At 41.0% G+C, this 13,774-nt stretch overlaps 1 protein-coding gene across 2 annotated transcripts in view; it reads left to right on the forward strand.

The window, feature by feature from the left end:
• Positions 1 to 11,930, forward strand: part of CA11 (carbonic anhydrase 11) — a 535,579-nt gene extending 523,649 nt beyond the window's left edge. For both annotated transcript variants that reach the window (XM_075276799.1, XM_075276801.1), the window contains one exon: positions 11,864 to 11,930. In XM_075276799.1, coding sequence (XP_075132900.1) covers positions 11,864 to 11,892 — 29 coding nt within the window. In that variant the 3' untranslated portion in view covers positions 11,893 to 11,930. The remainder of the gene's footprint in view (positions 1 to 11,863) is intronic.
• The last annotated feature ends 1,844 nt before the right edge of the window (positions 11,931 to 13,774 follow it).

Consider the following 13,774-nt stretch of genomic DNA (forward strand, 5'->3'; position numbering starts at 1 on the left):
TAATAGGGGTGCCCAAACTTTTTCATAGGACTGTATATATATATACAAGGCATATATATATATGAGTCTAGAGGAAAATGTTTAAACAAAAATAAAACATTATGAGACGTAAAGACTAGAGATGAGCGAACACTAAAATGTTCGAGGTTCGAAATTCGATTCGAACAGCCGCTCACTGTTCGAGTGTTCGAATGGGTTTCGAACCCCATTATAGTCTATGGGGAACATAAACTCGTTAAGGGGGAAACCCAAATTCGTGTCTGGAGGGTCACCAAGTCCACTATGACACCCCAGGAAATGATACCAACACCCTGGAATGACACTGGGACAGCAGGGGAAGCATGTCTGGGGGCATAAAAGTCACTTTATTTCATGGAAATCCCTGTCAGTTTGCGATTTTCGCAAGCTAACTTTTCCCCATAGAAATGCATTGGCCAGTGCTGATTGGCCAGAGTACGGAACTCGACCAATCAGCGCTGGCTCTGCTGGAGGAGGCGGAGTCTAAGATCGCTCCACACCAGTCTCCATTCAGGTCCGACCTTAGACTCCGCCTCCTCCAGCAGAGCCAGCGCTGATTGGCCGAAGGCTGGCCAATGCATTCCTATGCGAATGCAGAGACTTAGCAGTGCTGAGTCAGTTTTGCTCAACTACACATCTGATGCACACTCGGCACTGCTACATCAGATGTAGCAATCTGATGTAGCAGAGCCGAGGGTGCACTAGAACCCCTGTGCAAACTCAGTTCACGCTAATAGAATGCATTGGCCAGCGCTGATTGGCCAATGCATTCTATTAGCCCGATGAAGTAGAGCTGAATGTGTGTGCTAAGCACACACATTCAGCACTGCTTCATCACGCCAATACAATGCATTAGCCAGTGCTGATTGGCCAGAGTACGGAACTCGACCAATCAGCGCTGGCTCTGCTGGAGGAGGCGGAGTCTAAGATCGCTCCACACCAGTCTCCATTCAGGTCCGACCTTAGACTCCGCCTCCTCCAGCAGAGCCAGCGCTGATTGGCCGAATTCCGTACTCTGGCCAATCAGCACTGGCTAATGCATTGTATTGGCGTGATGAAGCAGTGCTGAATGTGTGTGCTTAGCACACACATTCAGCTCTACTTCATCGGGCTAATAGAATGCATTGGCCAATCAGCGCTGGCCAATGCATTCTATTAGCTTGATGAAGCAGAGTGTGCACAAGGGTTCAAGCGCACCCTCGGCTCTGATGTAGCAGAGCCGAGGCTGCACAAGGGTTCAAGCGCACCCTCGGCTCTGATGTAGCAGAGCCGAGGGTGCACAAGGGTTCAAGTGCACCCTCGGCTCTGCTACATCAGAGCCGAGGGTGCGCTTGAACCCTTGTGCACACTCTGCTTCATCAAGCTAATAGAATGCATTGGCCAGCGCTGATTGGCCAATGCATTCTATTAGCCCGATGAAGTAGAGCTGAATGTGTGTGCTAAGCACACACATTCAGCACTGCTTCATCACGCCAATACAATGCATTTGCCAGTGCTGATTGGCCAGAGTACGGAATTCGGCCAATCAGCGCTGGCTCTGCTGGAGGAGGCGGAGTCTAAGGTCGGACCTGAATGGAGACTGGTGTGGAGCGATCTTAGACTCCGCCTCCTCCAGCAGAGCCAGCGCTGATTGGTCGAGTTCCGTACTCTGGCCAATCAGCGCTGGCCAATGCATCCCTATGGGAAAAAGTTTATCTCACAAAAATCACAATTACACACCCGATAGAGCCCCAAAAAGTTATTTTTAATAACATTCCCCCCTAAATAAAGGTTATCCCTAGCTATCCCTGCCTGTACAGCTATCCCTGTCTCATAGTCACAAAGTTCACATTCTCATATGACCCGGATTTGAAATCCACTATTCGTCTAAAATGGAGGTCACCTGATTTCGGCAGCCAATGACTTTTTCCAATTTTTTTCAATGCCCCCGGTGTCGTAGTTCCTGTCCCACCTCCCCTGCGCTGTTATTGGTGCAAAAAAGGCGCCAGGGAAGGTGGGAGGGGAATCGAATTTTGGCGCACTTTACCACGCGGTGTTCGATTCGATTCGAACATGGCGAACGCCCTGATATCCGATCGAACATGTGTTCGATAGAACACTGTTCGCTCATCTCTAGTAAAGACAAATCTGGAAGCAATTTATATATTTTTTTTTAATATAAAAAAAAAGACACTGCAAGTATACAAGTCTCCAGGCAATTTCTTCCATCAATTTTAATCTAAAAAATGAGTCCCTTAACTCTGCACAAATTAGATAGCATTAAAATCCCAAGCAACAAGACTAACTGGGGCAGACATATCGCATATCGCAACTGTTGCTGTGTGCAAAACATTAACTTGATGTGCAGGAAGAAGGAACTGACTGGAAATGGACACTGAAGTGATGGGACAGAATCACGCACAGACGGAGAAACCAAGGTAGACCTGTCTGTCTGTGGATAAAGATGTGTGTGGGCCTTTTGAAGTCATCACTCAATGTTATATGACAATGGGTCCAGACTCAACTCAGTTCAAGTACTGATTATTTAACTCCCTTTCTGACACACTCTCCTTAACCCCCACTCTATTACCAGATAGTCACCTGGGAGAGGAATGGGTGTCAGCACTCTATGATGTGCCCCCCTTTTTCACCACCAGAGTGTAAAGTTATTAGGATAGACCTCCATATTAGGACTTTTGGCCACCACTTCTGTCTTGTGGACAAAGATTGTTGTGTCCCACTTTGACTCCTTAACCAGTATACGTGGCACAGCGGCCGGAGGATGCTGTGACTTTTAGTTCCAAAAATAATTGAGCAGTGCTCAGTCTCTTGGCGACTAGAAATCAGAGCACTCTCATGGTTGCAATGTAACTCCATTCATAAGGAGCCATATTACAATGTGGCAATTTTAGATTGCACATCAGGAGTTCTGGCTAAATTTACTGTGTAGCTCTAGCCTTACCCTATAGTCACACAACAGAAAATATCTGTGAAAACTGTTTGAGAACCATTTTATTTACGCTGTTATGTAGCTGTATTGAATTCAAGGCATGTGAATGAGAGCTAATCAATTGACTAATATTTTGAAGGTTCTTTGTAACAGACCTTCAAAATATAGGTCATAGCCAACTTATGTCTATATAACCTTGTAGTGATCATATCCCCTGAGGTTCAAGGTTTCAAAACCATAAGGGGTCTAAACATTACAGTGTTAAAATAAATAAATTAAATAAATATATATGTACAGTCCAGTCATATTAATGTGACCACAGCCTACTTTTGACGTCAACATTAAATAACCAATCGCAGAAGGCATGTGTCATCAGCCATCTGAGTGCAATCATCATTGTGGAAGTCACGATGGATCAACACAAGTATGCATCTATCCTTGTGGACCATGTTCACCCCTACATGCGAATTATTTTTCCTCAGGATGATGGCATCTACCAGCAGGACAATGCGACGTGTCATAAAGCTTGCAGTGTACAGTATGTGCGTGGTTCAAGGAGCACCAGGATGAGTTTACCATACTCCCTTGGCCAGCAAATTACCCGGACTTGAATGCAATCAAGAATCTGTGGGACCACCTCAATTGGGTTGTTCGTGCCATGGATGCTCAACTGTGTAACCTAGCGCAGCTGGCCACGACACTGGAGTCAGCATGGCTCAACATCCCAGTGAACATCATCACAACATCCCCTCTCTTCCTGAACATCTCGCAGTGGTCCGCTCTGCGAAAGGTGGTTATTCTGGATTTTGACAGGTGGTCACATTAATGTGACTGGACTGTGTATTTTAATAAAATTATTAAAAGTTACATTTTAAGTTGTTCTCATCTACATATTATTTTCAGTCAGTGAAGGGTCTGAATGCCACTACCTGTGACATCACGGGTCCTCTTCCTGAGGCCTGCTGAGGCCGCTGATTGGCCTCAATTGTCATTGAATGATCAATGACCACTGAGGCCAATCAGCAGCTTCAGCACAATGCTGTAAGAGACTTGGGAGAACAAACAAACCGGGAGGCATGGAACTACAACGGAGCAACTGGGACAGGTGAGTATGTATTTTTTTACCTTTTTCACTGCCCCCAACATATTTAAACTTTAAAAATTTACCCTGGAAACCCCTTTTAACCCTTTCCCTGCAAAGGTTTCTGGAAATTTTGCACCTCCAGTAGCCAGAGCAATTTTCACAGTTTTGAGATGGACAAATCAAACCTAAATTGCAAGATAAAAAATCATCCAACCCTCCCATACCTATATATTTTCTTAAAGTAGACACCTGCAGCATTGTCAGAATGACACTTAGTACTGTATGTGAACAGGCACCTTCATGCAATTTTGATTTAAAGTGAATATTTTATGTAAAAATAAAGGTATATTAATTGCTAAAAGTGGAAAGCAAACAATAAATTATATGCACCAAACCACATACAAATAAAAGTTCAACATGTGCAGAGTTTATACATCTCACTAAGGACTACACCCACATGCACATGTCTTCAGAAAATCATTAGAACTGGAAGGAACAAAAATCTGCTTTGAAGCTGGAAATGTTAAAAAAGTATCATCCTATAAAATGTAGGGATTAAACACCGTGAAAAGCAAGTGAACCCCTAAACCCTATATATATTTTGAAAGTAAACAACCTGAAGATTACATACGTCACAATGAGTTATCAATAGCCACATTAACCTTCATATTACTTTGTGCCAAACACAAATAATATTTTGAAAAAATGCACTAAAACACGTATTTGCACCTAAAACTCATGTTCAATCTCACATTCTTATACAAAATGCATTTAAAATAATAGCTTAAGGTGTAGACAATGTGTATATATACTATATGTACCGCAAACATCAACTACAACAAGAGCTCAGACTCCCAAAAACATGAATACAGAAGACAAGCAGGATTTTTCTGTTATTCACTAATATGTTAAAAAGCTATACTACACCTAGCAAACTGTGACTGTGACATCAAAATCTAACTTTTTTGAGATTGCACAGCATACCGTATATAAAAACTCAATTTAATAATTCATATATACAACCAGCTTCATGCAACAGGAAAACAGAGATTACAAACAAAAACTGCATAAGAATTCAAATTTACCAAATTTATACATTTGTCAAACTTGCAAATTTGTGCAGCTCATGCTATCCCTTTTTGCAAATAAAATATACTTTCCAAAAACTGCAATATGTGAGGAGTTCATAAATACCACACATATATATATTTACAGGGGCGGCTGTTAAATAGACGCCAAAATATTATTTTTTATCCCTTATAAAAAGTGTAGCAATCCATATGTTTATCTCTAGTGATAATTGTTATTACTATCATTTTAGCATGTAACAAATATCGCTATAGGAGTATTTTACTGTAGAAAGCTCAAGTATGCACAGGACAGGGATTGAGTGAAATGTAAACTTTATTCACAACTTTGTATGTGTTGTGTAAGTGTTCAGTACATCTTCTTTTTGCCACTGCAATCTGGACAATAGTAAACGTCTGGGTCATAGTGCCAAAAAACTTAGTTATGTTCAGAGGGTATTACATAAGAATACCCCACTAATAAGGCTCAGGAGGGAATTACAATGTGACAATCAGAGAATAGTATAGTATAGTCTAGTATAGTATGCTCTCTGATTGATATGAGAGGGGGTAACAGGGACTGAAATCCCTCCTACCCCCCTCCTGGAATCTTTAAAATGATACCAAGTTCTTCATAATAGAAATTACAGATACAAATGGAATGGCTGTTAAAAACGCTGTCAGGAATTGAGATCTTCAATGGGATCTCAATGCCGAATAGCGTTTCCAACAGTGAAACTGTAAGGTTTAACATAAAGACCTTGATATCATTTCAAAGATGAGAATCTCATCTTTAAAATGAATCTAAAATTATCTTCATAGACCAAAAGAGTCCAGAGATATCGTCATTAGAAGTAAGGACATAGCAGCTACGTCCTCGGCTAGACAAGTGCCACGAGGAGGATGAAGAGCTATGTCCTCGGCAAGAAAAAGGTTACACAAAGTGAAATACATACACGTTAGATATCTCTGTATCTGAAAATGTCCGGTCTACAAATTAATGAAAATATTGTAAATATAGTTCCTTTTGTTACACAATAATGAAAGTAGATTATTGTTTGCCTTATGGAAATGTGTACATAAAATATATTGATTATAACCCCAACACTATATCATTTTGTTTTGCTTTTGCTGATTGTTTCATCCCTAAAGGCAATACCTTGACCATAAAAACCTTTTCAGGACCAGGTCATTTCGTACATGCAGTTTTGAGGGCAATGGCATACTTTTAGGTTATTCAAGTAATTTGTGTCTTTTTCAGTGATAAATGGGGCTTTATTTTTATATTGTTTTTATTTTTCCATGTTTTTTTTATTTTAACATATGAGAAAATGTAAACAAAAAAGGAGATAAAATATGTTTGTTTTCCCTCTTCGCTATGTATTTTAATTTATTTTTTAAGCTTTGTGCCCCCCATAAGGTTATAATACACTTTTTTTCTGCTGATTTTCCCTTTAGGCTAAGTTCACACTGAGTTTTTTGGTCAGGATTTTGAGGCCGTATCCACCTGACCAAAAGGACGGCTCCCATTGAAATCAATGGGAGCAGCTCAGGTCTTTTTTCCAGGAGCTATTTCTTCCGACTGCTGGAAAAAAGGGGGGCCGTAGGAGGGCAACAATCCAGCAACAAGACCGCTACCTCTGCCTTTGTGCAAGGAAGAACATGAGGAGCACTGCCAGAGCCCTGCATAATGACCTCCAACAGGCCACAAATGTGCATGTGTCTGCACAAATGGTTAGAAACCAACTCCATGAGTATGGTATGAGGGCTCGGCATCCACAGATGAGGGTTGTGCTCACAGCCCAACACCGTGCAGGATGCTTGGCATTCACCACAGAACACCAGGATTGGCAACTTTGCCACTAGTGCCCAGTGCTCTTCACAGATGAAAGCAGGTTAACACTGAGCACATGTGACAGAAAGTGGCAGAGTCTGGAGACTCCATGGAGAGTGATCTGCTGCCTCTAACATCCTTCAGCACGACCGGTTTGGCAGTGGGTCGGTATGGGGTGTGGGGTGGCATTTCTTTGGAGGACCGCACAGCCCTCCATGTGCTCGCCAGAGGTAGCCTGACTTCCATTAGGTAACGAGATTAGATACTCAAACCCCTTGTGAGACCATATGTTGGTGTGGTTAGCGCTGGGTTCATCCTAATGCAGAATAATGCCAGACCTCATGTGGCTGGAGTGTGTCAGCAGATCCTGCAAGATGAAGACATTGAAGCTATGGACTGGCCGGCTTTCCTGTTATGTGAGGAAGAGCTATCGGTGCCGTTACCAATATTTCTTCACTGTCAGAAGGGCATTCCTGACAGTCTAGCTGGAAACACAGTAATGTGTGTAGCGCTATACTGTGCAGTTACTTACTGCCCAACCATGACACTAGACTGCCATTCCCAGCTAGACTGTCAAGAATGCCCTTCTGACAGGGAAGAGCTATCAATAATGGCACCGATATCTCTTCCCCTGGGGCACGTAACAGGAAAGTCATCAGTGAATTCAGCACACTGTTGGCTTTCTAGCAGCATATAAAACCGCATGTGCCCAAGGACATGAAAAGTCCTCTTTAATGTCGGGCTGCACGTGGCGTAAGTGCCATGGTGTGATCACGCTGTAAATTCTGCGGAAAAAAGCAGCATTTTATAGTTCCTACAAAGGATTCTAGCGAATCCCATCCACACATTGCAGAAAAATATGCGCAGTGGACATGCTGTGATTTCAAAAACCATTGTGGTTTATACCTATTATACCTATGGAAATGCTGGAGGTTTCCCTATAGGTATAATGTAAGCAGAAAGTTCACAGAGGAAACTTCTGCAGACCTCCTGTGAAAACGCTGCAGGAAAATCGTGATGCGTTACCGCTACGGTACCGCTTTTTTGCTGTAGCCCGCTACATGGGGTCTTAGTTTTAATAAAGCAAAAGTGCGACTTTAATTAAATAAATTGCTCCCTTATATTATGCACCCCTAATAACCCCCTTATATAAATGATGCCCACTAATGGCCACTTATATAAATAACCTCCGTCCTTGTATACATAATGCCATCTAATAGCTCTTATATAAATGACACCCCTTATGTTCACAATATCCTCTATCCCACTATCGTCCTAAGGCCCCTAATGAATCTTCCCTTCTAATTCCCCCTCTTAACCATCCCCTTATACTATTAGTGACTTGTAGTTTACAAGACTGTTAACTTGCAGGATGGAATTTAACTAAAACGGTGTCTGCAGACACCGATCTAGTTAAAAGTAAAGCATTAATGCTGGCCCCGGGGTGTACCCCACAAATTCAGTGGGCCTAGGGCAGCCTCCCCCATGCCCCCGCCACTAGCTATGCCTCTGCAGCATTGGTAAGACAAACCCTTGAGTGGGGATTAAAACACTGTAGAAATTTTGACTGCATTCAACTTTTCTTTTTTTTTTTTTTTTTTTGGGGGGGGGTTGATTTTTTTGGTTTTCATTTACAAATAATTATGAAAATTACAGCTGAAAATGTATAATTGTGATTGAGGCCTAAGGAAACCCTACTATACAAACCCTACTGTCAAACATCAGTCACACCCATAGATACAGTCCTATGAAAAAGTTTGGGCACCCCTATTAATCTTAATCATTTTTAGTTCTAAATATTTTGGTGTTTGCAACAGCCATTTCAGTTTGATATATCTAATAACTGATGGACACAGTAATATTTCAGGATTGAAATGAGGTTTATTGTACTAACAGAAAATGCGCAATATGCATTAAACCAAAATTTGACCGGTGCAAAAATATGGGCACCTCAACAGAAAAGTGACATTAATATTTAGTACATCCTCCTTTTGCAAAGATAACAGCCTCTAGTTGCTTCCTGTAGCTTTTAATCAGTTCCTGGATCCTGGATGAAGGTATTTTGGACCATTTCTTTCTACAAAACAATTCAAGTTCAGTTAAGTTTGATGGTCGCCGAACATGGACAGCCCGCTCTCAAATGATCCGAAAACAAAGATTGTTCAACATAGTTGTTCAGGGGAAGGATACAAAACGTTGTCTCAGAGATTTAACCTGTCAGTTTCCACTGTGAGGAACATAGTAAGGAAATGGAAGACCACAGGGACAGTTCTTGTTAAGCCCAGAAGTGGCAGGCCAAGAAAAATATCAGAAAGGCAGAGAAGAAGAATGGTGAGAACAGTCAAGGACAATCCACAGACCACCTCCAAAGAGCTGCAGCATCATCTTGCTGCAGATGGGGTCACTGTGCATCAGTCAACAATACAGCGCACTTTGCACAAAGAGAAGCTGTCAGGGAGAGTGATGAGAAAGAAGCCGTTTCTGCACGTACGCCACAAATAGAGTTGCCTGAGGTATGCAAAAGCACATTTGGAGAAGCCAACTTCATTTTGGAAACAAAGATTGAGTTGTTTGGTTATAAAAAAAAGGCGTTATGCATGGCGTCCAAAAAGAAACAGCATTCCAAGAAAAACACTTGCTACCCACTGTAAAATTTGGTGGAGGTTCCATCATGCTTTGGGGCTGTGTGACCAATGCCGGCACCGGGAATCTTGTTAAAGTTGAGGGTCGCATGGATTCCACTCAGTATCAGCAGATTCTTGAGAATAATGTTCAAGAATCAGTGACGAAGTTGAAGTTACGCCGGGGATGGATATTTCAGCAAGACAATGATCCAAAACACCGCTCCAAATCAACTCAGGCATTCATGCAGAGGAACAATTACAATGTTCTGGAATGGCCATCCCAGTCCCCAGACCTGAATATCATTGAACATCTGTGGGATGATTTGAAGCGGGCTGTCCATGCTCGGCGACCATCTAACTTAACTGAACTTGAATTGTTTGTCCAAAATACCTTTATCCAGGATCCAGGAACTGATTAAAAGCTACAGGAAGCGACTAGAGGCTGTTATCTTTGCAAAAGGAGGAGCTACTAAATATTAATGTCACTTTTCTGTTGAGGTGCCCATACTTTTGCACCGGTCAAATTTTGGTTTAATGCATATTGCACATTTTTTGTTAGTACAATAAACCTCATTTCAAGCCTGAAATATTACTGTGTCCATCAGTTATTAGATATATCAAACTGAAATGGCTGTTGCAAATACCAAAATATTTAGAACTAAAAATGATTAAGATTAATAGGGGTGCCCAAACTTTTTCATAGGACTGTATATCCACTCACTGTATACCAATTCTGGGGGTTATCTGTTCACCTACTCACCACAAACGCACACACATTTGACACAGATACAATCATAAAAGGGGTACTCTGCTTCCACATTCCCTTTCAACTCACCTACCATGCTACCACGCAGTCACACAAAGATGCCACCATTTGCCACTTACAGTGTGATAAGACACCAGTATGCCCACATGATGCACAACTAGCACACAGCAGGGTATGACGGCTAGCGATATTGACACTTCGGAAGTGGGGAAATATTAGAGCCAAAGGAGAATCTTATTCAATTTTAGATTTAATATATATCAAACTGTTGCCATGCATTACAATAAAAAGATGGAATAACAGAAATATGAATTTATGCAAAAAGAGTAAAATAAAAGACAATAACTTACAGACTTAGTGGTTTAAGTCTGGAATAGGAATCTAAGGCTCCATTCCCACGGAGTAAAGATCCCATTGACTTCAATGGGTGGCGGCTTACGCGCGCTTCCCATTGAAATCAATGGGTTATAAAGCCTCCCATTGATTTCAATGAGTAGCGCGCATAAGCCGGCACCCATTGAAATCAATGGGATCTGTTTTGAAGCGCCTCGCTCTGACACGTGTTTACATGTCTAAATGAGCGGCGCGTTACTCCGTGGGAAAGGAGCCTAACCCTGAAATCTTGAACTTGATATTTATGGAGCCTTGATTCCCCAAGCTACTTCCTACAACCTCTGACCTGTGATGTCATAATATTCCCTTGTTGGAAATGTAGGGCTTTGAGCAGCCAACCCTAAGATGGTTCGGTGATGCCATGTCTGCTAACTAGCGCGAGCACAATTGACTTAGCTCCATGACTGTATTTTCCTCTTTAGCCTGTACGGTAAATTTGCACATTAATATGACTATAAAAATTATACAGGACTTCTTGGATTGCGCGTGACCCCTGGTTCACACTAGCATATGTATTCCGTTAGAGTCCTCATGGAGTCTAACCGGATTCGTGCGGGCAGTGTGCGGCAAGCACACGGACTCCATTATAGTCTATGGGGTCTGTGTGCTTTTACAGCACAATGCTTGAAATTGCAGTTGTATTCCGTCTGGGGTGATTCCATGCAGACTCTAACCGGACTGAATACATACTCTAATGTGAACCGACCCTGACTCTTACTATACCAGTTACACAGGCTATGCTAATCCATTGAAATAAATTCCTCAGTGACACTGAACACAACAGTTATAACACGTAATTTGTATGTGTGATATAACATATCACATCCACTACATTAGAAAAGAAGAGTTTTAGAAATAAACAACATTATCATGGAAAGGACCATGGAAGGGCGTTAAAACACTAGGATCTACTTACATGGCTGATTAGGGAATTGGAAGTGTAAACCAGCACTAAAAGGAGGGATATACTCAAAGCTGTAGGTGCCAATAACCTCTATGCACCATATTCCCCTAGAATACTGCACTAATACATCTGACCACAGACTTTGTGAAATGACAGAATGTAGCAAATGTATAAACTTACATAATTCTTTACACATATAATTTTTCCATATTTACCTTATACTTCTCTTTTTTTCCCCTTACAGTGGACAGACCTTCATCTTCTAAGAACTGAGCAAGTTATATCACTTCTATCTAACCTGCAAAAATTCCTGGTCACAACGTGGAGAAGAATAAAATAAAGTATTAATAACAGCTCATGTTTTCAACAGAACATTTTTACAGCTTTTTAAAAATTTGAAATAAAAAAATGCCAAAAGAGGTGCTACTATATACCGTGTAAAGGTTAAGGGAGGATGAACTATTTTCAAGACGCCAGAGCTCATTGCCAATAATTTCCATTCAGCATGGGATTAAATAAAGATGTCTTGTCTATAAACTATTTTAAGAGGAAACAATGTAATTCCAAACACGACAAGATCTACTAAATTATTCAACATCTAGGAAATGCACTGAAATTAATGTTTCCTGAAAATGCTTGTGTGAAAGTACACAATGTTCAGAATTGTACTGTTTTCTTAAATGAATTTGCCTGCATTAATATCCAGTCTGTGATATAATATAATGAAAAGCATGTAAGGGATCAGCAGGTAAGAGTAATAATATGGCAAAAAGGTTAATTCATACTTTATAACATTCTGACTTTATGTTGCCAATAATAAACCAAATTAATGTTCCACCTTAAAAAAAAAAATTCATAACATTGTTTTCATTAATCTCATTTTATAGTACTTAAGAATAAACCAATATGGCTTAATAGGAAATTTTGGTTATAATAAGGTATAAAAGGCATATGTCTCAAGGGTAAATTTACACAAGAAATAAAAAAGTAAATGTAAAAATAGAAGTTTGCAAACTGTATTTTACCTGCCTGCTTTACTAACTACTTACGCTGGGTTCACACCTGCGTTCAGGGTCTCCGTACTATGGTTTCCGTCTTCTGCATGGCAGAAGACGGAAACCATAGACCGGGTCCGGCCGTGCGCGGCGGTGAGCGTTTTAGGCTCTCCGCCGCGAAACCGGATTTTTTTATCCGGACACAGAGTAGTGCATGTCCGACTCTGTGTCCGGATTATAAAACCCGGTTTCGCGGCGGAGAGCGTAAAACGCTCACTGCCGCGCATGGCCGGACAGCTTTCTCACCCATTCAAATGAATGGGTGAGAAAGTCTCCTGCAGGCTTCCGTCTCCTGCATCTGTTTTATGCAGGAAACGGAAACCTGCAATAAGGACCCTACAACGCAGATGTGAACGAGCCCTTACATAAACCCAGGTTTACACATATGGTAGCACATAGCAGATTTTGTGCTGAAATTCCACAACAGTACAGTGCAAGTAATTGGAATTTTAGCAAAGAAAAATCTGCATCAGATTTGCAAAGCAATAGCTGAAATCTGCAGTGAAATAAATTTCAAATTTTTTAAGAAAATCTATGTGCCAAGTTTGTAGCAGATTTGAAAGCTAGCTCCATAGCATATGTAATACTCTATACATTTACTGAACCTTAAATTTGTTTGCCTCTTTACCTCACTTTCTTACACTAAGTGGTGCAATAAAGGACACACCATTGTTGCTCCATGAAAACTATAGCTAAAATTACAATATATGCAAATGCTTTCAGCCAATGCTACAGTTGTACCACAATTGCAGTAGTAGGCTTCTAAAGGATCAATTCTGGGTAACTGTTTTTAGAGCTGTCTATATGGAATACTACATCATGGTACTAATACAAAAAGAATTGGCAGTGTAATTCTTACTTGTGACTTTAAAGCTGTGGTCTTAAAATGTGTCCATGTCTCTGTGTGTGAACACCGCAACTTTAGGGTTATAAGAACAGATATTGCAAACTTTAACTTGACACTTACTGTAAATTTAAATAAACTATTGCATCAAACTTTAACTTGACTGTTTCGCTTGTGTTGTGAAATTTTGCTCTGCAGCAGGTTATCAGGTTCAAGTTTGCTAAATCTGTAGTTGTAACATGGAACCCACAATGTT

The sequence above is a fragment of the Leptodactylus fuscus genome, chromosome 6, assembly GCF_031893055.1.
Source record: "Leptodactylus fuscus isolate aLepFus1 chromosome 6, aLepFus1.hap2, whole genome shotgun sequence".
Taxonomy (NCBI): domain Eukaryota; kingdom Metazoa; phylum Chordata; class Amphibia; order Anura; family Leptodactylidae; genus Leptodactylus; species Leptodactylus fuscus.